Consider the following 23,608-nt stretch of genomic DNA (forward strand, 5'->3'; position numbering starts at 1 on the left):
CTAATTTTTAATGTAAAAGGGCTCTTTACAATTTAAAATAGCCCACTGACAACCTCCTATTAATGTTGGTTATTAATGTCTTAGCAGTTTTTATGATGGATTGGGGTGGGGTTGTTTTGGTTTGCTGTTTGCGTGTTTTTATATATAGGAACCAGAAAAGGACTGATTTCAGCAGTGATAACTTCAAACCTTCAAGTTTAGTGACCTGAAGTTCATCCTGGACAAAATACTAATACTTGCTTTTATCAAATTCTTTCAAATCCAGTGTTAGAATTGTGCATACATGGAGTTGCAGTGTTACAAGTTTACTTCAGTCCCCCGCAGGAAAGAAGCTGCCATCCTAGGCTACAGCTGGGGATGTAGTCAAGAACGGGCCTAACTACAGCTTTGCATGGATTGGAGAAGGTTGGAGAAGGACCTGCCACCAGAGAATATTGCTATGAGGAAAATTTGGGAAACTACTGTGTTGAAGAGCTGGAGAATGGTCAAGGCAGAGGAGGCTGCTGTTTACCTGCCATGATGAGAACAGAACTAATACAGAATCACAGAACCATTTAGGTTGGAAAAGACCTCTGAGATTGAGTCAAATCTTTGACTGATCTCCACCTTGTAAACTAAAACCATAGCACTAAGTGCCACATCCAGTCATTTCTTGAACACTTCCAGGGATGGTAACGCCACCACTTCCCTGGGCAGCCTGTTCCAATGTTTAATGATGCTTTCCATGAAGAAATCCCTCCCAATGTCCAGCCTAAACCTCCCCTGGCAAAGCTTGAAGCTGTGTCCTCTTATCTTGTTGCTAGCTGCCTGGGAGAAGACTTTATAGGAGAGCGATTCCTTTGAGAGGACAGACAGGTCTGCCTCAACTGTCCTGACTCAACACATTCGGAACAAAACATGACCAAGTGCAGAAAGAGGCATTTGTAATGCTTGCTCCAGATCACAAAAATGAACAGAGGGAATGTGCAGCTGGCCTGGTAGCAGCAACAGAGCCTAAGCCTTTGCTCTTCATTTGGCACAAAGAGCTGCAGTGCCTGCATAGGAATTAAACATTTTCTTTTCACCAGACCTCTTTGCCACATTCAGAAACACCAGTGATAAGATACTGCAGCTGATCTGAAAAGTGGGCAGAACCTGTAAAGATTTTACCTTAAGAAAACAGCCAGTATGCTCCCAATCCATACTGATTCTTCTTGGTTTGTATCACCTTGATTATTCCACCTCCAGTAATACAGAAACCACGATCCTGAGCTGAACTAATTCAAAGAGAAATGTCTTACTTAGGAATAAAAAACTGCAGATTAACCAAGATCTGTATCACAAACCAACTTCAGACATGTAAAGCAAAATCACCAAATGAAGAACTTAATGACAGGTTCCTAAGATTTCTACCATGCTGAGAGTTTGTGATAAAAAAAGCCACAAATCTTGTTCGCAGAAATTCATTATGTAGCATTTTACACAAAAATACAGGATGTTGTTATACAGCCATGCATCTGGGGTGATTCACCCTGATTTAAAGGGAAAAAAAAATTCTCTAGGAAAAGCAGCTATTTACTAGAACAAGGATGAGGACAGAACAAACTACTGTATTTGTGCAACTGAATCAAGCTGAATGTTAGGAAGCATTAGTTTACCATAAAACAAATCAAACAGAAATCCTAAGAGATGATGAGTACAAAGCTACTAGTAATTTCCCATGAAAAAACCCAGACCAGTATCTTTAGAGAGAGAGAGGACTAAAATTACCTGAAACGTTCAGGAATGTTTTCACAGTACCAAAGAAAAGGAATTCAGGGAAGCCACACAGGAGTTATGTCCTGAGAGATTTGCTGAATACTGAACAACGGGACAGTCAAACCCACTGCAATGACAGCTGTGGGCAACACCAGAGACGAGGCCAGGAGGAAGACACAGCCAAACCAGGAGCAGAGTGAAAACACCACAGATAACATGTATTTTGTTTGATCCATGCTAATCCATACATTTTTATGTATGGGCTCTCTTCCTTGGTTGCAAAGCTATCCTCCCACTACCTCTAGGCACTTCAATGCACAGTTAAATAATTTCTGCTAAAGCTTTTCCTGACAGTTTTCTTACATTCAAATATACATGCTCATCCTTCCAACTTTGAAGAATCACCACTACTTGCACGAAGCCTGCTCCTTGCACTAAATAGAACTACTTAGCTGATTTATAGGGCATTTGCTGTAACTGCTTTTGGGCACTAACAAAGCAGTCTTTTTTCAATTTCCTTTCCTCAGCAAAGAATCAGAACTGTCAGAGGTATCCATTAGCACAGTGTTTGTCCAAGAATTCTGTCATACTGCTGTTATTACAGGAAAGACTAGAGAAGCAATCTCAGACAAGGACATATGACTTGGCAGACAAGTGAAAAAGAGATATCAGCCTAATATTCCAAGAAGAAACTTAGCTGCCAGCAAGCTGACAGCTACAGTTCATGTTCATCTGCTGTTTCCCTGGAACTGCATTTTGCAGAAGTGTAAAGTCAGACACTTTGCAATTCTAGCAAGTTGAGACATCAAAGAAAAAAACTCAGCACTCTGAATCCATATTAAAATAACCAAATAAACTTTAATATGTTTTTTTCCAAGATCTAATATACAAATACAATGGTAATAATGTACTCTTCTTTTGTAAGCTTGGATGAAATATATTGAAGTCCACTTTCCGCATGTTATATAAATAATTATCTAAAGCAACCTAGAAAAGAAGAATAAAGCTTAATACACATGGTGTACACAAGTAATTGAGTTTAAAAAGCAGTATGAGAAATTGCAAAAAAGGCTTGACAGTTTCATTGTGCTATTAAATTGTAGTGTAATCATCACATCATTCCAAGCATATAAAAAGTCAAGTTTTGTGAAAAGAAGCATTATCTTTTAGTAGATCAAACACCAAATTATGAAAATAGACAGGATTTGGGGCTCTTGCATTAGAACAGCAATCTGTGAATAAATAGACATCTTGGGTGGGAAGATGTAGTTAAAAGACAATGTTTGAGAATGTTTAGAAGTGTTGATCAAAACTGTAAGGTTCTACAGTCAGGCACACGATTTCTATGAGTTTAAGGAATTGCATCCTCCCAAAATAGGACACATGAAGTGGTTGTTCACCATGCTTAATTTGAATACTCTTCACAAATGTATTAGCCCAGTAGTAAGTCCATCACTTAAAGAGTGCATATATCACACCCACCGTACAGAAAAAAGCAGGATACGCCTTCACAGGAACTTTCTTACTGAAAGATCTAGCCTAAAAGTAAATAGGGTAAGGTGGGAGGGAAAAACAAAACACAAGAAAAAGTACTTATCAGAAGAATTTAACATTTCTGATTAAATATCAAGTACTATATATAATGCTTAGAGGCAACACACTATTACTAGCATTATCCCTTTTTATTTTGACATCCTGAAACTGTTACATTTCATTCCATGACAGCTGCGTACAAAAGTAGTTACACAACAGTATGTAATACTGGGAGAGGCCTACAAAAATACTTACATGATTTGACAAACCACAAGACTGCATACTATAAACCAAGGTAAATTAGCATGCCTTGTTCCAACAAAGTACCAAGTTGCATCTGGTTTAGTAAATACAGTTTAACTTTTTTTTTTTTTTTTTTTTTCCCCAATAGACAGAAATGATGGAAAACCAGAAATGCATTTTTCTGAGTGCATCTTTTTTGGTTCAACGTTGCCATCAGTCCCAGGAGTCTAGTTGTAAATGCTTTGGTTACATATCCGAGACATCGAAATTATCTCAGTTGTTCAGTATCTAAATATGAAAATCTAAAGCATGGCTGCATCAAATCTTCAGTTTAAACTCATATTCAAGTCAATACATCTAACAAAGTTGAAAAAGTCTTCCTGTAATGCCTGTCTATTAAAAAAAATCCCTTCTTGTGTTGCCTTTTCTTACAGCCTAAAACAAACTAACTCTCTATAAATACTGGTAAGAATGTTTGAGTTTGTAAAGTTTAGTTTTTCACAGACCTTTCCAGACAACAGAGAAAATAAGTCTGAAACTTTAGGAGGAAAAAATTATCAGTCTTTTCAGAAGAAAAATTATTTTAAAATGTTGAGATATAATAATACCTGTGTGTGTATATCTAGTTCTAAAATAGAAAAATATTCTTCCCTGATCAAATGTTCTGCCCTTCTATTATTAATTGCAAGATTAAACAATAAAGTAGTTTATATTGACCTTCTCAACCCAGAATGGGTTACATGTCATTCAGAAAGCATTTTATCTCCCTTGATAAACTGAGTCCCATAATGATGTAGGACAAGAGACAAATGGAAAAAGCCAAAAGGGAGCCCCTTTTTCACAAGAGGAATAGGAGAAGAGGTGCTCAAGAAAAAGAGGGAAAATGTAAATGTATTTGTAGGCTTTCAAAGGGAACGCTTTTGGGGACCAACAGAACATTTTGTTACATGTTGTTTTGTATATGCTTTTATGCTGACAAAGCACACAATTCCTAAGGAAAACTGCAATTTTCATTATCATATTTTGCCACCTGCTGGTCAGCAGTTGCAGTGTCAGGAAGACTTGACCATATGAGTACAATATGCTTCATGTGGCATAGCTGGGACTCCATTCAGCATTTCAGATTTAGGCATCTTCTGGCTGTGAAATGGGGGTGGTAATTGTTACCCTCATCCTCTAAAATAAATGGTTTGTGTAACAAATGCTGAGATAGCTGAAACCTCTCTGCAGATTTGAACTTTACCCTACCCTATAATCCCAACTAAAACAAAGGAAAAGTGGTTGTGAAGAACCTCAGGCAAAACAAAATGGTGATTTTATACAGCAGAACAGATGCATTTAAAGGCACCAGCCCATTAGATTCACCTAAGGTCCTGAAAAACCCAGCAAATGCTGCAAGCAAAAGCCCATTTCAACCATTAGGCAGAAAGTACCCTTGTCCTTGCATTAACAGACACCATCTGATTATGAAGGAGGCCAATACTCTGTTCCTGCTGCCAGCTATGGCCAGTTCAAGTGGTTTGAACACTCTACAGTTCCTGTACTGTCAACAATTCACTGATGATGGGAGACTAGAAGCAAGTATTCAGAGAGGAATTTTTTAAAATTTTAATTAAGATGATATAACCCACCCATTAAAAAACATACAAATGGGGGAGAAAAATGGGAGGAGTGCCAGGATCAACATTCAGTTGAATAAAATGCTAATGCTGCCCTAATATGGATTTATACTTTTCTCTTTAGTCTCCAATTACATCATCACATTGCATACTTTCCACAGGACCCTCCCAGTGCATAACTTGGGCAGGGCTCTAGGAATGAAGTGGGAAGAAAGGAGGCCTGTTCTCTACAGAAGTTGGTAGGCTCAGAGTGGGAACCAGGGAACCAATGCACTATGAATTATCAAATTACCTGAAAGGTTCTGAAGAACCAAATTTTCTTCCTGCTTCTATCCCAAAGTTTCCATACAATACCAGCAACCAAATTTAAACATGTGGACCAAAAATACACATTACTCATTTTCCATGCCTTCCATCCCTAATATGAGGCATTTCAGGCCATACACTTGGCATTTTTCTTAGCCAAAAGGCAATGGGTTTTATGCAGTGTACATTATGGGTTGAAAGGTGGAGAATTTAAAAAAAATTCTAAATATTTCAGCTTGAACAAAGATTATTGACGGTTTTGATGTTGTATATTGTATTGTCTCTGTTCCCTGCTTCTAAATGGAATAAACAGTTTTCTTGGGCATGTGACCACAAAAACTGAGACATCAGGTTAAACAACATGAACAGGAATGCCTTAAATGTGAATTCTAATTAGTATATGAAAAATAAAGCTGGAGGGTACAAAGGATCATAGAATGGTTTAGGTTGGAAAGGATCATCTGTTCCAACCCTTCTGCCATGGGCAGGGACACTTCCCACTACACCAGGCTGCTCAAATCCCCATCCAACCTGCCCTTGGACACTTCCAGGGATAGGGCATCTACAGCTTCTGGGGGCAACCTGTGCCAGTGTCTCACCACCCTCACAGGAAAGAATTTCTTCCTAATATTTGATCTAAACCTGCTGTTTAGAAAAAGAACAGTTTAAAGCCATTTCCCCTTATCCTTAATGCCCTTGTAAAAAGTCACTCTCTGGCTTTGTTGTAAGCTCCCTTTAGGTACTGGAGGACTATTAGAACATATACACATTATTAACATAAAACAAAACATTAACCATCTCAGTAGGCACTGACTGAACAAACCAGGGATGCCACATTTGACTTCCAGAAAAAAGATGAAGGGCTCTCCTACAGGTAATGCTGTAATTGAGGATTATATTAATAGTGCAAATGCAGAGATAAATCTGGCATTTATTTACTCTGAAGTGCTATCTTTCCAGACCACCTTGACTGGAATACTGGATGCTATAATCAAAGTGTAAATGTACTTGTAGACATAGGAAACTCTTTGTAGTGCTTTGTTTTCCACCTAGAGGAAGACAAAGCCTTGCCAATAAAACATTCTTCTGCTTTTGTACTGTGCACTAGGCAAGCATCTCATAATGCAGCTAGAATAAAAGCATGAAAGAAAAAAATAGAATAGGACTCTGCAGTTCTTCAGGGTTCATCATCCACTGTTCCAACCAAACAGACTTTGCTAATTCACTTGGCTGCATGCCAGAAAAGAAATAAACAGAAAGCACCTTTCTCAACATAGCTTTGGGCATGGCTGGTCATGTCAGGGAATGACTCCCCCCTCCCACACACGAACCAGCAGTTAAAGGCAACATGCTCTGTTTTCCTGACAGCCATTCCACATTGCTGTAAAATACCATATGCAGTGTTCTTTCTATGGTGCTCATCCCATGCTGGCACATAGCTGCATTTATAAAAGTCTACTTGAAGTTTCTCTTCCAGTAATAATTATTTTAGACAACATTTATATATATGAAATTGGATCTGGCTGTGAGTAAACTGTCTCCTGTACATAAAGATAATATTAATACAGAAGTAGTTGTAATAGTTGAATCTTTAGTGTGGTGGGATTTTTTTTAATGTAAACTCTCAAAATAATAAAAGGCAAAATATTTGAAATTAAGTATGCAGCTTTAAGTCTTCTAACAACAAATGCTTTGTGAAGACTAGCACCAATTGTGTTTACTTAGATAAATAAAAGGAAAGGAATCTCACATGTTCTAGATGAATATGGGCCTGGCTGGCGACGTCATAAATTACATCTCTCACGTTTTTCTCTTGCTTGCCTCTTATGAAATCCTCTTGTGAAACTCCATGCTAGACACAGGAAGAAAAACCAAAATCAAAAAAGAGAAAAAATCCTCTAAAAATATACTTTCCATATTTGCTTCTCAAAAACCTGTCCCAGCAATGAAGCTAAGGGCTAAAGACTAAAAAAGCCTAAGTGTTCTACCACTGCTCTCTCATTTTTTAATTCCCTTTCTTTTGGTCAGACACTTTGAAAAAAAAATCAAGACAACAAAGAGAACAGTTGGTACAGAATATCTGCACAAGTTCATTTCTAAAATTTTGTCGTCAGTAAGATAACAATGTCAGATTTCAAAGCTTGGGGGATTTAGATCAGTTTAGATAGACAATTTTTTAAAACCGTAATTCAAGAATCAATATTAAGCAGAAGAAAGCCAGTAACAGCTACCACAGAAGCCATAGTGACATTTGAATCTTGCGATTGGTGTGCACATCCCAAGCTCACAAAAAAACCAAACCAACAACAAACTAACCAACAAACCATCAAACAGACATCTCCAAAAACCAACCAACCAACCCCAGAACCATGAGACAAGAGCCCTTCCAACCCCAAAGAGCCAACTCCAAAGTTATTATTCTACTACAGTGACCAATGTTAAGACAAAATATGGCATATTCAGAATTTCACCAGTGGTCCACTCCTCTCAACAACACTCAGGCATGTGAGAGCTGTATGAAGGTGGGCAGAAAGGCTTCGCAGGAGCTCCAGACTCAGAACTCCACACTTCTTGCCAGCAGCTGAAATGCTTACAAGACTGCACAGAAGGGATACAAGCTGTTTTTACAGTTTCACTGCAGAAACAGTGGCAAGTAGAAGTGCCTTTCCATGGCAAGGAATGACTGGATTTTCAGGCTATATTTGAAAAGCTGAAAACTTGGAAGGCCTCCCATAACATGCAGTCCCAGAACGGCTGAAAGGAGAGTGCAATTCCTTTCTGCAGTCTTATAACCCTGACCTATATTAATATATACATTTTTTGCAGTTACCTACATTACTAATCTTCCAATCCAAACTTGTAACTGTACTGAAATTTTACACAGAAAATATTAACACAACCACCTTAGGCATCACCATAATTGCATACATTTTGGTTAAGTTGAAAAAGAACAGCATTAACATTTAAAAATAAAGACTGGAAATTAAGGACTAACAGCTGAGATGCCTACAGATTAACCCATGAAACATTAATGAAAAATTCTGAGCTTTAATCCCATTTTACATAAACTGAAAGATCTGCTAAATTGCAGTGCAAATTTGATGTACACTTTAAATTGGAGGGCTATATCATCTCCTACAGAAATGTATGGAATATAAGCCTTTAACTGTAAAATATGGAACAGAAAAAAACCCACAAACCACCAGCACATTATGATAAGGTAATAAAGAGAAGCACAAGAAGATTGTTCAAAGTAAAATTTCTCACAGTGCTTCCTTTATAGTGATAGGAAAAGAAAAAAAAGGAAAAAACCCACACCCAACCCCAAAACACAAACCCCCAGGACCCATTCTGTACATGCATTTTTATACATTACTGGAAAAATTCCTGAAACCTAAAATATTAGTACATTTAATAATAACAAAAGAACCTTAAAGGGAAATCTAGAGTTTCTTGAAGTTTCTTGAAGATCACTCCCCTCACTTACCAAAAGATATAAAACCATGACAATTAGCGGGGCACAGCAGAATGAGTAAAAAAAAGAAAAAACATACCATTTATTTCTGGCATAATAAATCAGGATCTCATACCTAGCCTTGAGAAACAGAGTTAGAAAAACTACACTGTTCCATTTCAGACTATTTGCTTCTCTTACCAACATACAAATGTCCATGGGAAGAAAGACCTTCTGTCTTGTACAGTGATATGGAGTTGCTCTTAAACAGGTAACTATGCCTTGTGCTTTCCCAATGTGACTGGCTGCATGGTCAGCATGGATGTCCCTCACACCTAAAATTACAGAAACCATGTTTAGAAACATGCAGTCAGGCCTTTTGAAAGGTACAGTCTTTTCTGAAGCCTATCTCAGTCATACTTTAGGAAAGCTATGTGCATTGGTCCATGATAGAACTCTCCATGTGCATAAACTACCTTGAGATCTCATCTCAGAGGTGCAAAACAGCAGGAAAATTAATTCATTTCCACATCCAGGAGCAAGATGCCTCTTGTTGCAGTATCTGCAAATGGTAGACTTAGCAGAGCAGCACCTATTCAGATATAACACACTGGTACACAAACTTACTTTCAGTAGCATATCCTCTCCCAGGATAACAACATTTCAAGAACTGCTTTTCCTGCCAGAAAAAGTGTGAGATTCCTGACAAGCATTAATGCTTACAGTATGGTTTCATGATTAGCTGCAGCTGATTCATCAGTGTAGTGAAGTCAAAGAGAATGCTCCTATGCTTCACCCCCCAAGCCCATATTTCTGCCCCCTCCCTTGTGCTGTCAGGAGCAATGAGGCAAACTGAATCAGATCACCAGAACAACAGAAAACTAATGTTAGTTACTGCACAGTCACATAACTGTGAGAACTGAAAGAAGGAGATGAGTGAGCCAGAGTAGCACCATCGCTCTTTGTGGAAAGACCATACAAGCTTGGCTTGGGCTCATTATAAAGCTGAATGGGGATAAAATGAAAATTTAAATTAAAATTTATAAAAACTCTTAACAGAAGCATCATTCTACAAAGAAAAAAAATGAGGATACAGCAATTATAGATCAGTAAGCCTAACCAACATCTGGAAGTAACACTGGGGGTACCAGATTCACTGCAGAAGCCTGTCTGGGTCTTCACTGGGTCTCAGAATCCTCTGTGAAAGAGTGACTATATCCAGACTGCAGGGACTGATTTTGGCAAAGGCAGCAGAAAGCTAAGTCTGGCTTGGAGGAATCAATGGATATTATTTACTAACTACTTAGGTAATTAGTTAGAGAGCACAAATATTAGTATTTTTAAATTACAGGAGTTGAGGGGAAGTATCAGGACTTCAGACAACAGTATTACCAGCCAAAATGAGCTTGACAAAAGAAATAAGCTGAAATCAGCAAGAATAAAAACAGCACTAGTACTGGGAGAGTATACACTGGGAGAGATACAACAGGAGACTGGTCAGGAATAAGAGTCTAAAAAGCACAAGAAATTTAGCAAACATGACCTGAATGAAACCAGGTCCACCTAGTATGGAAAACACTGCTGATGGGCAACACCAAGAAAGGGGCTGTATTTGATTTGTTTCTCAATTTGTGAGGAAAAATAAATAACAAAAGTTAACTGTTTAATATACAGTGAAGGAGACTTTTGCTTAGGTATTTTGTTACATCTGTATTTTTAAGAGAAGTTAAATATGACAATAGAACACTTAGAATATCCAGAGTCTCCATACAGATTTTCAAAGACTGTTTTATCTGATTTGCACAAGGAGTGAGTGATCCAAGCATGACTGAACTTATTCAGGATTTCTCAGAATGGAAGACACTGACATTTCTCATACTCCTACATTTCTCCAGTAAGAGGTTCAGAAAGGCATTTGCAACATTTCACTGATTTCCTACTGAGGAAGCAAACATCAGATATTAAGAAATAAGTTCCTCAATTCTTCCAAAGAATGTACTCACCATCTCTCTGTTTTTACTTCTCTTTTTTCTATTTTTAACTTTTAACATCAGTATTTGCCTTTGATCAGATTAGTCTGATAAGCCAGAGGAACATACTGCTACTACAATACCAAACACTAAATAATAATAATATTTTTCATCCTTTTTTTCAATCAGAGCTCATATTAGGAATACTTCCATAATGCAACAGACACCTACATGAAAACTACCCTTTTCTTCACTACAAATGAACAGTTCTATGGGTATTCTCAGTTCAGTCAAAGAGAAAGGAGAGCTTCTAGCCAGGCTAGAGCCTTGGGAAGAGTTGCAAAGGAATGTAAATGTTTCTCTCTCTTGTTGTTCACATTGTTTATAGATATATTCTGCCACCATGCGTCATTCACGGCACACCAATTGTGTTAGATGTTTTTAAGACCAATGAAATCAGTCTGCATGATGCTCTCTATAAAAGAGTGATGTATTTGGAATAACGTAGTTAGTGTTCACATCATCTAGCCCTCTGAACTGGAGTTTCATTCCTGTCCTGCCTCAACAGTGACTCAGTTCTTTCCCAATCTGTGGTTCTTACATTAGACATGACACAGACAGTAGATCTTGATCACAGGGACCATCTTTGTTGCATTTTGTCCTAGCTCTTCAATTATTGATACTTAACCTACTTCTAGGAAGAGGAGAGCATTCAGACCCAAATTTACAACACCACCAACGGAAGTTTATAGGTTGGGAAGTTAACTGTTTCAAGATAATCAGTGTCCATCACTGCAATATAGAACAACAGCTGCAGGATATTTACAGCACTTTGTATTCTGAGAAGTAGGACAATCGAAACACAGTGAAGAGCTGAATCTTCCACATTCGGTAAGAGGAGCAAGAACAGAGAAAACAAAGCAACAAAGAACAGCAGGAACTGCACTTCAATAAGCTCTGCACTGAGCAGCTTCCAAGGAAAGCACAGAGAGAGCTGCAGTACAATTCCACATTTATGGTCCAGCATTCAAAAGATACTGAAGTTCCACCTAGGACAACTTTTACTGCAATTAAACTCCAGTGGGAAAAGAAAGGGCTTTTTGAAATATCAATAAATATTGTACTTGCACTAATGAGGCTTCAGCAAAACCTAGAAAGAGGGAAAACACCTACCCAGAGTTTCCAAGGTGAGGTACAAGAGAGCACTCTGAGTGTTCTCAGCATATGTTTCGAGCTCCTGGATGTTACGGTACGCTCTATCATCTAAATTCTTCTCCTGGAATATAAACACGGAGCTTCAGTAGAACACAAACATAACTGCTGTTCATGCAGGCTTATTGCTACAGTCATGTCAATCCAGTGCACCACCAAAAACAAAAAAGGACAAAATTGAGAGACAGAGAGAGAGAATTTAAACTAGGATAGAAGCAGTCATTAAAGCATATAGCAAGTCTAACAAATAACTATGCTCAACTGCAGCCAAGGAGCAAATACATCTTTCTGCAATAATATGAAATTAGAGTTCTCCATAAAAAAAAGAAACAGCAAAACCAAAACATTATATGGTATTCTTACATTATAGGGTTGTCAATTTTAATATTTAATTTGCATGTGAAGCAGACAGAAATTTAGATAAATAGGAATGTATTTTTTAAAAACATAAATCTATGAAATGCACAGAAGTGTTATTCATGTGAAAATCTGTAAATTCACAGAATCATAGAGTGGTTTGGGTTGGAAGGGACTTTAAAGATCATCTAGCTCCAAGTTCTCTGCCATGGACATGGACACCTTCTACCAGACCAGGTTGCTCAGAGGCCCACCCAACCTCTGAACACCTCTTTGTTGTCCATCCCCACAGTAAACAATTTCTTTCTCAGATCTAATCTAAACCTACCCTTTTTCATCCCAAGGCCATTCTCCCTTGTCCTATCACTACATACACTTATCGAAAGTACCTCTCCAACTCTTGTAAGCCCCTTCTAGAAGGTCTCCCCAGTGCCTTCTCTTCCCCAAATCTCTTGGCCTCTCTTCACAGGAGAGGTGTTCCAGCCCTCTGAACAACTTAGTGGTGCTAATAAATAATACACCCAAAATAATCAAATACACCCAAAACCATAACATCCTCCAGCACTCCTCCTGTCCTAGCAGTTTCTGTTGAAACATACCACTCTTAAAGACTAAAAAAGTCTTAACATTAAGAAAGTCTGAAGTCTTTCATAGTAATGACCCTCTGCAAGTAACTGACCATCAATTTGCTCAATTTATAGCTTCACAAGACACTTACTTCAGCAGCAAAATTAGCTTATGAGATTCCTGCACTCTGCTTTTCATTCTTATCCTTGTGTCAGAGTTTGTAGCAACATTACTGCACCAGTGATGTTCTTAACCTTGTTTTTTTCCCAGGAAAAAAGGTGGCTATTTTAAACTTCATGTGATTTGATTGCTCCAGTTTACACCACTGCTTAGAAAAAACTCCACAGCCATGATAAGGAGTAGCATGAAAGTGTGGCAGAAGGGTTCAGATAGGTCATTTAAGATTTTATATACACATGAACTACCAAACTACTTCAACTTAATACAAAAATAAACAAAGGATTCTATTAGCCATTTTGGCAGAAAGAATAGAAACTAGGAAGAGCAGCATCAAGGAAGAATTTTTTAAAATATAGCACTATCATTTTTCAAGAGAAATACTACTGTCAGGAAAATTACATAAGCTTTTGTTTTACATGCAAACCTACAAAAATAAGGAAAAGAAAATCCAAATATGACTAAAGCCAGAATCAGACTCTGAAGGGTAAATACTTACTCTTTCATCTATGATCTTCATGAACCACATTTTAGTCAAGTTATGCCTCTTGACAGCCTGAAAATTATCAAATAAAACCTCCACGTTAATGTATACAAAGTGATAGTAGTACTGTATTCTGAAGGCTGAAATACATTTTAGGTATTTAATACAAGAATTGTATTCACTGGTTTAAGCCAAAGTGGCAAGTCAGTGGAAAATGAGACTCTTCTTCAAATACAAAAATTTTCAACTGGCATTTACTGCAAGCTGCTGCATACAGAAAATGAAATACCAGACATTGCGCCAGCAAACTAAAAGCATTTCTTTAAAAATGTTTATGAAATTAATTTATTCTTGGAGTCATATGTTCCCACAAAATATTTGCAGATAACTATGTTCACTTTCCAAAAAGAACAGAGTTTCCTCCAGAGCCTAGCAATAAAAATATTTCCCCTGTAAATTCTCAAAAAAATGTCAGTACAACATACCAATACATATGTAAAGACAGAATGCTAACAAAGCAATACAATTAATATTATGGGTTTGTTTAAAAAAATAACATACAGCATCTCATATTCACACATTCTTCTTTTGGTTCTTGTCTTATATTTGACTTCCTTCCTGTGCCACTTTATTCTATCATCTTACCTTCAATCCTCTGAATTCCACATTTTGAATTTTTTAGAAAACGTTTTCAGAAAGACTACAATCACATGTAAAAACATCTATAAACAAAATTTATGGAGCAGATTTCTCACAATTTAGTCCTTATTGCTCACTTTCAACTTCTTCTTCACATCCATCATATTAGTAAATATTTTTCAAGATTTGACAAGACCAGATCTTGTTGATTCTATAAATTCTGCTTGAGACAGTACTCAATATATGAAAAGGCAAATTTTAAATTATAACTACAAATGTCAGTTTTTAGTCTCACTTGTTCATTTCCAGTATCATTTTTTAAATTAAAACCTTGAAATACTAAAAGGTCAAGACTTAAAGGACCAAACTCAACCATGCTAAATTACCCAATTTGTACATTACATCCATTCAAACATGGATCCTCATTTCTCCGAAGTTTGAAAACATTGGCTTCTTCCACAGAAATAAACAGAGAATTAGGTCTCACTTTTCATACATTCAAAATAAACAGAAAAGATCACACATAATACAGTTGCTGTGTAAGTTTTTATTAAAGTCACCAAGAGCTGAGCTATTAATAATTCTAGAAATACTATTAAAGGCTATTTATCTACTAGTGCATAAAAATTTGGAACCCAAATACAAGTATTCTGGGATATACAAAACTTCAGGAACACATTTAAATATCATAACTTAAATTTATTCTGGGAAAGCCACACTGTCCTCATATAAACTCAACAGCAACAAAGGAATATACATAGAATATGCTGTGCAAAGACACATTAATTCTATTAACAGTTCTGCAATGCTTGTGAGTTCAGGTGTCTTTCTAAATCCTTTTTTCTAAGAATTGCAATGACATTCTTAGACATTTGTGAAGTCATGGGCTTCAAATAGGTCACTCTTGGGGTATTTGCTGTAATATGGAAATAAAACCCCATCTGGACTGCAAAAGTCACCAAGTCACATTGAATCGTTAGTTCACTCCAGTGCTCTGCAGTGCTCAGAGCTATCAGAGCTCCTAAAAATACTTCCTGAATTATTTTTCATCATCTTATTTTGCAAGCAGTTTTGTTTGGATGGTATTATATTGGTCTTCCTTTATAGAAATTATACCTGCAGTGAAATCTCACCAAAGACCATTCTTCTTCCACTTCAAAACCAATTTTCTGTTCTGTCAGAAAGGAGTACATCTGGCAGTCTTAGCTACTGGAGAGGGTTGCAATTGGTATCCCACAATCAGAATGACTTCTATCTGAATACTCTGCTGGTTTTGGTTGGGATAGAGTTAATTTTCTTCACAGCACTTTTATGGCACTGTGTTCTGGAAAAAGTGTTGTTGGTTAGAATGGATACAGCACAGCACACACAAAACACTGACATTACTTAAAGCCAATTTTAGGACAAGAAAGGCATATTTTACCCTCCACAGTTCTGTAGCAACAGGCTGATGTGGTGGGTTATCGCTGTATATGTCCTCCACAGCATCCCTCCAGAACTGCATCCGCATCAAACCTGTCGTCTTCTGAGTTATGGAGTCTTTAATCTGGAAAGAATACATCTGGAGTGAAATTCAGTGTCTTTAGGACACTTAGTCTATCTATGCTGAAAAGACAGACACAGTATACAGGAAAACTCGGCAGAGAAAGAGCTCACTTCTGAATTGACATTTATTCCTCATAAAGCTTAGGAACACTACATAGAGTAAATGCAAAATCTTCACCACAACCCAATTTAAAAACCCACAGAGATTAAGTGCTGGGCAACCCTCACTTTAGCTTTCTTCCCTGAAGGAATAAAAGCAGTGGTGACAGCAGCGAGGGAGGGCACACCATGGGTTGCCACAAGCATAGCCTACAGAAGCTGGTCAGGGGTTTTGCCTGGTCAGCTCATTTTCTGGATCACTCCATTCTGGCAAGCACTGCCAACTTTCCTGGTTGCACTGGCAGTTTCTGGCCACCTCGCAAATCTGAGAGACTGCAGCCACTCCTATATCACAACTCTCTAATAACAAACTGCCCTCTCCTGCATCCTTTTCATCACCTCGCTTCTGCCAACAAAGACTTGGTCCTGATTATAGCATCCCATTTTTTGACCAACCTTCTACAGTTAGGATTTAGCTACACTTTACCCATTAACTGCACATGAAACCAGGATTTAGATGCAATCACGTAACAGTATCAAGAACCACTACCTCTTTGCTATAACTCAATTTTAAAATGCATAAAGAAAAAAGTAATAAAAAATTATACACATACACAAAATAATAGGGCAGGCTGGGTAATTTCCATGGGCCATTCAAAACTGGAGGTTTTATTTATTCATATCCTTTGACTCTATAAAAGTTAACCTTGGCAAAACACCACCAACTACAGAAAGAGTACTTACAAGTGTAATTTAGAATATCAAAATTGTTATTTTAAATTTCCAGAGTTCACAAATGTATTTTAATACCTGCCTGAGCCAGTTCCACATTAAAGGCTCTCAAGGCAAAAGCAGAAGTTCGAGATTCCACAGGCAACAGCAGAGAACACAAAAACCCTTCATAGTCACGCTTCCTATAAAAGAATCAAAATGCACATTTGTTATTTATAGCTCTAAGTCAATTGGATGTGCTATTCCTTAGCACTAAACTCCTGAAAGGTCACAATAAGTTCTAGCTCAAAACTCCGACTTTGCAAAAGTAGCAGCTTCTAGGCTTGTTTTAAAGACCAACTCCAAGTGAGAGGGCAGGCTGTCTGAACTCTCAGTGCACCTCTGAAATCCACATCTCAAAGATATCTGGCTACAGGCACGAGCAAGGCTGTGGCAGAACTGCAAATAGAATCCAGATTGTCCGACTTGCAGATTTCTGTTCCAAACACGAAACCACATTTCTTTAAAATTCTGTGCTTTGGAGCTTGGCAGAATTGTGCTTGCTTAACCAGTAAGTTTTTGTTTACTGGCAACTATATTCAAAGCATAAAACCTCTGGAGTTGGCAGTTTCACTGCAGATAACTCCTTGCCAACCTGGAGTGATGTGCCTTTGTTTGGCCACATGGGTGTGCCACAAAATTAAAAACACAGTGCTCAGAATCATGAACTACAAAATCACTCCAGGTAGCAAAAACACCTGACCACCTCTGAAAAGCTCAACTGCTTGTTTTGAACATTTTTGTGTACTTTCTGATAAGCCTGAAACCTGATTCTTCCTTAGAACAAGATGAACTCCCAAGTTTGGCCTGGAGAGTGGAGAAGCAGGTGTCAAGGAAAACACATGTACTCATTTCCATTAAGTTTGCTGTTCTTGCATGTACTCATATTTATTTTGAATATGATCTTAAAATAGAAAGACAAACTAAACCCAAGGGTTATTATGGTTGCTACTTTTAGCATTAAACAAAAAGGAAATTAAGTTTAACAGAGATGCTTAACCCTACAATACACAGCAGCTGAAAACTAGCAAATGCTTTGTTTCCATAAACTGTTGTCAGACTCTTTTAGACCTTGATGCAAATACAGAAATATCAACCAAAAAATGTACATTTTTGAGCTGTAGTAGGCTTTAAAGAACACCTTCATATTACAGAACAGATACACTAAACCTCCCTCAGTTAAGACACTTTTTGAAAAGTACTATCAGCTCAAAACCTAGTATTTTTTTCAAGACTAATTGCAGAAATATCCATTACTGTCCACCCTAGACAGAGCTGCATGGTTTACAGCCACATTTTCCCAGTTCCAATCTATGTTGTTCACACAACCCAGAACCACCTCTACTTTCAGAAAGGAAACAAAGAAATACGCTTCACGAAGTACACAGCAACACAACAGAGAAAATTGTCTTCCCTCTGGTAATGCTGTTGACATGGTGGGGTTTTGGTTGGTTTTTTTCAATTATTCCAGGCTTAAAAATTTAAGTGCAGCAAATCCATTAAGCCTCAGTAAAATAAAATTGATATGGCTGTAGATCACATTCCACCCCAACCTTCTTCATGTATCAGTGTAAGGAATGTAGAAAGGAGGGAATGACCTTAAGTCAAGTATTAAGTTTTTTTGATTAATAATTGACTTTTTTCAAATAAGTATGAGCTTAAATATGAACCCACAGACAGAAGAAAAATTAGTAATGGTAAAAACTGAACTTTTCATATAATGAATTTCTAATAAAGCTATCAATCCACAAGCTTGTCTTTGAGACCAGGCATCCTTGACAGTAAAAGACATAAAATATATAAAATACCTATAAGGAAAACATATTTTAAGTCAAATCGCTTGAAGTTAATTTAGTTATTTAACAGAAAAAAGAAGACTGAAGAGAAAAGGCATCTTCCATATTGCAAAAACAAAGATAAATTATTAAAGCACAACTCAGTTGTATTTCCTAATGTGTTGGACTATCAAATTCAGAACTAAGGAGTTGCTGACACTGGCATGGCCCCAAGTGTTTTATTTCTGTTTGAATAACAATTCCTTCCACTTATTTTTTATAGTTATTATTTCCATGCAATAGCTGAACTACTGGGAACAGCAGCTTCAATTAAATAATGCCAAAAGCATAACCACCTTTCATTTTACTATTCTTAATGCTTATGCATTTTTCTAATTAGTCCTTTTATCATTTAACAAAAATACATAGAAAAAAGTTTTAATTCAACCATCTCATTGGAACCTAACTATTCTGTTCACAATTGCTTGTTACTGGAAACATTTCACCTGCAGATAAGATTTACCTGTATATTAGGTGTACACACAGCCTCTGGCCTCCTAAGTATCAGGGAAACAACTCCTGTGTAGAATGACTAGGAAAACAAAGCTGTATTCTGAAAACCATGAAAAATGCAATATGCCTATCCATTCTGGTGCATATGTACAGGTCAGCTTCTTGGTGCTATACTGAACATTTAAGATTGTCCCATTTCTTTCCCTTGGTTTTCCTACCTCAGACATTACTGAAGACCACACACAACGTTCTGTCTTTTTACAAGCACCAGTTTAGAGAAGATAATCTTGTTCCACTCTTTCTATGCACACATGGAACCCTTCTCCCAGCTTTTATCAATCATCTGGAACAACAGTATCCAAAGAGAAGTTACCTAGGTCTTTACTAAGAGACTTGTTTAACATCTTACTTTACAAAGAACTGAATTCCTGGGAACTCCAAAGCAGCCAAGGGGGCGGCCCTACACATTGTTTACGGCCCAGAATCCAAGAACAAAAAGTGCCCTGACCTGGAAGTGCCTGACTGCACTCCTGCTCCTCTAGGAGCATTTTGGGCTTGACAAAAAAAAAAGGGGATGTTTTGGAAACACAGCCTTCCTCTTGCGTTTAGGGTAGAGAAGGTACTGAGCTGCTCCAGCTGTGAGAGATGTCCTTCGGCCCGTTTTTCCTAGGAGCACTCAGAGAAGCATGGCTAGTTCTCAGTAGCCAAGACCTGAAAACACCCAATGTCTTTAAACATCCATGGGTGATTCCGCTCTCCAGAAGGCCGACAGAAGGAAACAAGACCGTTCAGCGCTCCTGGAGAAGCGCAGCCACGCGGGGCGGGAGCTGCCCGGGAAGGCGGCGGAGCGCCCCTCCGGGCACATTCAGCACCGCCCTGGCCGCGCTCCTGTGTAACCTGCACTGGCATCTCCAAAGGCCCCTTCCAACACAAACTAACCGGTGACTCTGTGTGCATGCATCATCCATGCAGCCCAAAATCCGCGCCCGGTTTCCATGCTCCCGACACGCCGCGGTCGCGCCGGCCCGCCGCCGCCGGCCACACGGGCTATTTCGGGGCCAGGAGAGCCCGCGGGCGGCCTGGGCAATCCCAGCCATCCTTCCCGGGAACTCGTCAGCGTTCCCGTCGGGTGGGAAGCGCTGCCGCGCTTTCCCAGGCCGGACTCGCCGCCCCGCTCTGCAGCCCGCGCCCGCAGCCCCCCGCGGCGGGCACTCACCGCACCAGCTCGGCGCAGTACTGCACCGCTCCTCCGGCCGCCGGGCCGCTCCAGCCCGCCGCCGGGCCGCTCCAGCCCGCCGCCGCCCTGCCGCCGGGCGCGGGCGGCCGCGGCAGGCGCCGGCCGAGCGCGGCGCGGCGCAGCGCGGCCCGCGCCATGCTGCCCGCCATGCTGCCCGCCATGGCCACGGCCGCCGGCAGGGGGCGCGCGGCCCCGGGCGCGCCTCGGGCTGCAGCGCCGCCCGGCCCCTCGGAGCGGGACCGGGGGCGGCGGCAGTGCCTGAGCGAGCCGGCGCCTGCCCGGGCGGCCGCGAAGGCCAGTGCCATCCTGGCACGTATCAGCAGTGGCGGGGCCAGCAGGACCAGGGCAGTGAGAGCATTGGGCTGTGGTGAGGCCGCGCCTCAAGCGCTGTGTGCAGTTCTTGGCCCCTCACTGTTACATTGCGCTCGGGCTGTGCTTTTTCCCGGTTCCAGGGACCCCTGTGACTCTGCGCGGATAAGAGTGTCCCCTCCTTCCTGCCCTGACGGGGTTGGCAGAGAGGCAGAGAAGCCCTTCCTGTCCAGAGCCTAGATAAGGCGATGACCCTTCGTGTTCTCTCTCTTTCCCCCTCTCTTTCCCCCCGGACCTCACGGAATAAAGAAGCTGGTCAACCACATCGGGGTGAGAGCCTCTTTTGAATCTTTGCCCGTCTCCTGATGTTCCTCCCCTCAAGGCCTCGTATCTCTGGGCTAGCCTGATAATTTAGGGGCTGAGAGAGGGAGAAGCATCATCTCACTACAAGAAGGACATTGAGGTGCTGGAGCATGTCCAGAGGAGGGCAGTGGCGCTGGTGAAGGGTCTGGAGCACAAGCCTGATTAGGAGCAGCTGAGGGAACTGAAGGCATTTAGGAGAAAAGGAAGGAGACCTTAATGCTCTATGCAAGTGCCTGAGAAGAGGTTGTAGCCAGGTGGGGTTGGCCTCCCAGGTGACAAGTGACTCAACAAGAGGAAATTGGCATAAGCTGTGAGACAGAAGGTTTAGGTTGGACATTAGGAAGAATTTCTTCACAGAAAGGATGAGACATTGGAATGGGATCCCCAAAGAAGTGATGGCGTCACTGTCCATGGAGGTATTTAAGGAAAGACTGGACATGGCACTTAGTGCCTTGATCTAGTTGATGTGGTGTTTGGTCAGATTTGGCTCAATGATCTCAGAGGTCTTTTCCAACTTAATTGAATCTGTGATTAAGTTTTTAAACCTGGTGCCCAAAAAACTCAAGGAAGCTGAATTGTAAATGCCTCCCTGTTTTGGGCATAGGAGTGTGGCATAGGAGTGGCTGTGGGACAGGGAAAAGCCTCAGGCTGGTGTGCTGTGTGAGGCAGAAAGGCAGAACACTTCTGCCCAGGCAGCAAAACTAGCCCCAGGTCTCCATCCTTGGTAAAATGTGTTTCAGTTTTGCAGCAGAAGCCCTATTTCCTCCTCTTAGCTGGCAGAGGGGTTCCTCACCATACAGGCTGGCTGGATTTTAACTAGAGACACAATGGCTCTGTTAGCCATAGTTTGGTCTATATAAGGATAGGGCAGCAGATTCATAGAAAAATGGCACTATGCTTAAAAGCAGCTTCATCTTATAACTATACCAGCCCTACCTCTTAGTAACTAGCTTGTTCTAGCTCTTGCAAAAAGAGGCACAACTGCAGTCTGACTCTTCTTTCTATCCCCAGCTGTGCCATCCTCTTCCTTGGTGCCAGCTTTGATCTTCATTTTATAGTACAGGGAGTTAAACCAGCAGAGACACATCCACTGCTCACCTTTGTTTTTCATGAGTTCCTTTTCTGCCAGTTTGGTGCCTTCAGTTAGTTCACTGCATGGTCAGCTGAGCAAGGGGCTGTGGGCTTGGGAGAGGGTGGGCTCTCCTGCGTTGTGGGCAGTAATACATGTGTTCATTAGCTCAGCTGCAAAGTGAGGCCATGCAGCAAATACAGGGACAGTTTTGAGTGGGCAGTGATGGTCAAGGGACAAGGCATCTATTTGGAAATCAGAGCAAGCTTTTATTCTGTGTCACAGAGATGGGGAAGAGAAGGAGGTAAGGGATCACGCTTTAACATTATTTATTTTATTGATTAATGGCCCTTGTGGATTTACTCTGAGCCCTTCTTCTTCCCTTTTTCTCATGTCTAAAGTTCTCTCTGTCTTGAAATTCCGAACCTTGTTTTAAAACCTTGCTATGCCTTGAGCAGGATTTATTGTTTGTCAGGGCACCCAAAGAAGGTCATTTAGCTTTGGGTGGAGGCTGAAACTGCTGTTGTTTAAGTTTTCAGGGAGAACCCCTAGATAAACGAATCCAGCTCTTTCAGCTGCTGCCAATTCCTGGCAGAAGGGTTACATAAACATACTCTAAACCTCAATGGTATTATAAATAAATCTTATAAAATATTAACCTTTTTTTTAGTCTCTGAACAAAAAGGGTGCTGAACTGATTTAAACTCATACTAAGAAAAGAATAAACCAGTCCTTGATATAAAATATTAATTCTGACCTTGTTCTCAGTCATTTGTTTCTTATTGTTCTGTACTTTTACTGTTCTTATTAAAGTACTCCTTTTTTCTTTAAACAAATATTTTAAGTGTCATGTGTAATTATTGAAAATCTTCCTCAAGACTGCATAGATTCTAGTAAGTTAGCTTTTTGTGCCACCAGCTCAGTGGGAGTAATGATTTGGCTTAATGTTTTAGCAAGTTTTTAACACTGTAGATGAAAATTGAAGCTTTGTAAGAGTCATCCCTAAACTTATTTTTCATTATCTCATAGTGTTAAAAAGCACATTCCATCACCTTTTTCAATATTTCTCTCAGAAGCTGAAAGGTAACCACCTCTCTGATGTGTACATCCTGCAGAATATTTTGTCCCACTGACTTCTCAGACAAAACTCTGAAATCATTGGGCAGCAGTGCTAGTGACGGCAATGGCTAGTTTAGGCAGAGATAGTTCAGTAATTACTCTAACTTGTCATTTCTGGAAAAAAAAAAACCCCAAGTTCTGTGTCAAGGAAATATTGATCAGCTATAGCCCACCCTTGTTACAAGAGCATCCAGATTCAATTTGTCAACAGAGAAATGAGAAAAGAGGCCCTCAGCTGTCCCATTGGCCAAGCAGAGGCTGAAGTTTAGGATATCTGCATATACTCCTTAGACACAAAAGTCTTCATGCAGAGGAGAACAGAGCAGGGAGGAGAGAATGTCCCACAGAATATGCAGTGACTGGAGGCTGGGGTGTTAACTGGGATATGGGGGACAGTCACTGGGATGTCTCATCTCTAGTGATGAGAGCAGAAAGTGATCTGACAGTTCTCTATACTCACATGGCCAAGGATATATTCTCCCTCTCTCTCATTTTCCTTTTCTGAATAAT

General features: G+C 39.8%; 1 protein-coding gene across 2 annotated transcripts; it reads right to left on the bottom strand.

The window, feature by feature from the left end:
• Positions 1 to 2,569: 2,569 nt before the first annotated feature.
• Positions 2,570 to 20,375, bottom strand: NDUFAF6 (NADH:ubiquinone oxidoreductase complex assembly factor 6). 2 transcript variants are annotated; one of them, XM_031504049.2, is made up of 9 exons: positions 20,218 to 20,375; positions 16,757 to 16,856; positions 15,722 to 15,844; positions 13,675 to 13,731; positions 12,036 to 12,138; positions 9,094 to 9,227; positions 7,189 to 7,290; positions 3,220 to 3,276; positions 2,570 to 2,724 (listed from the first exon to the last, which is right to left on the bottom strand). In XM_031504049.2, exons 1-9 carry the CDS (start codon positions 20,373 to 20,375, stop codon positions 2,596 to 2,598), a joined length of 963 nt encoding a protein of 320 aa, XP_031359909.2. In that variant the 3' UTR covers positions 2,570 to 2,595. The 2 variants fall into 2 exon arrangements, with proteins under 2 accessions (XP_031359909.2, XP_021398911.2); XM_021543236.2 differs by having other exon boundaries at positions 16,753 to 16,856; positions 20,218 to 20,314.
• Positions 20,376 to 23,608: the final 3,233 nt, after the last annotated feature.

Source organism: Lonchura striata, chromosome 1 (assembly GCF_046129695.1).
Source record: "Lonchura striata isolate bLonStr1 chromosome 1, bLonStr1.mat, whole genome shotgun sequence".
NCBI lineage: Eukaryota > Metazoa > Chordata > Aves > Passeriformes > Estrildidae > Lonchura > Lonchura striata.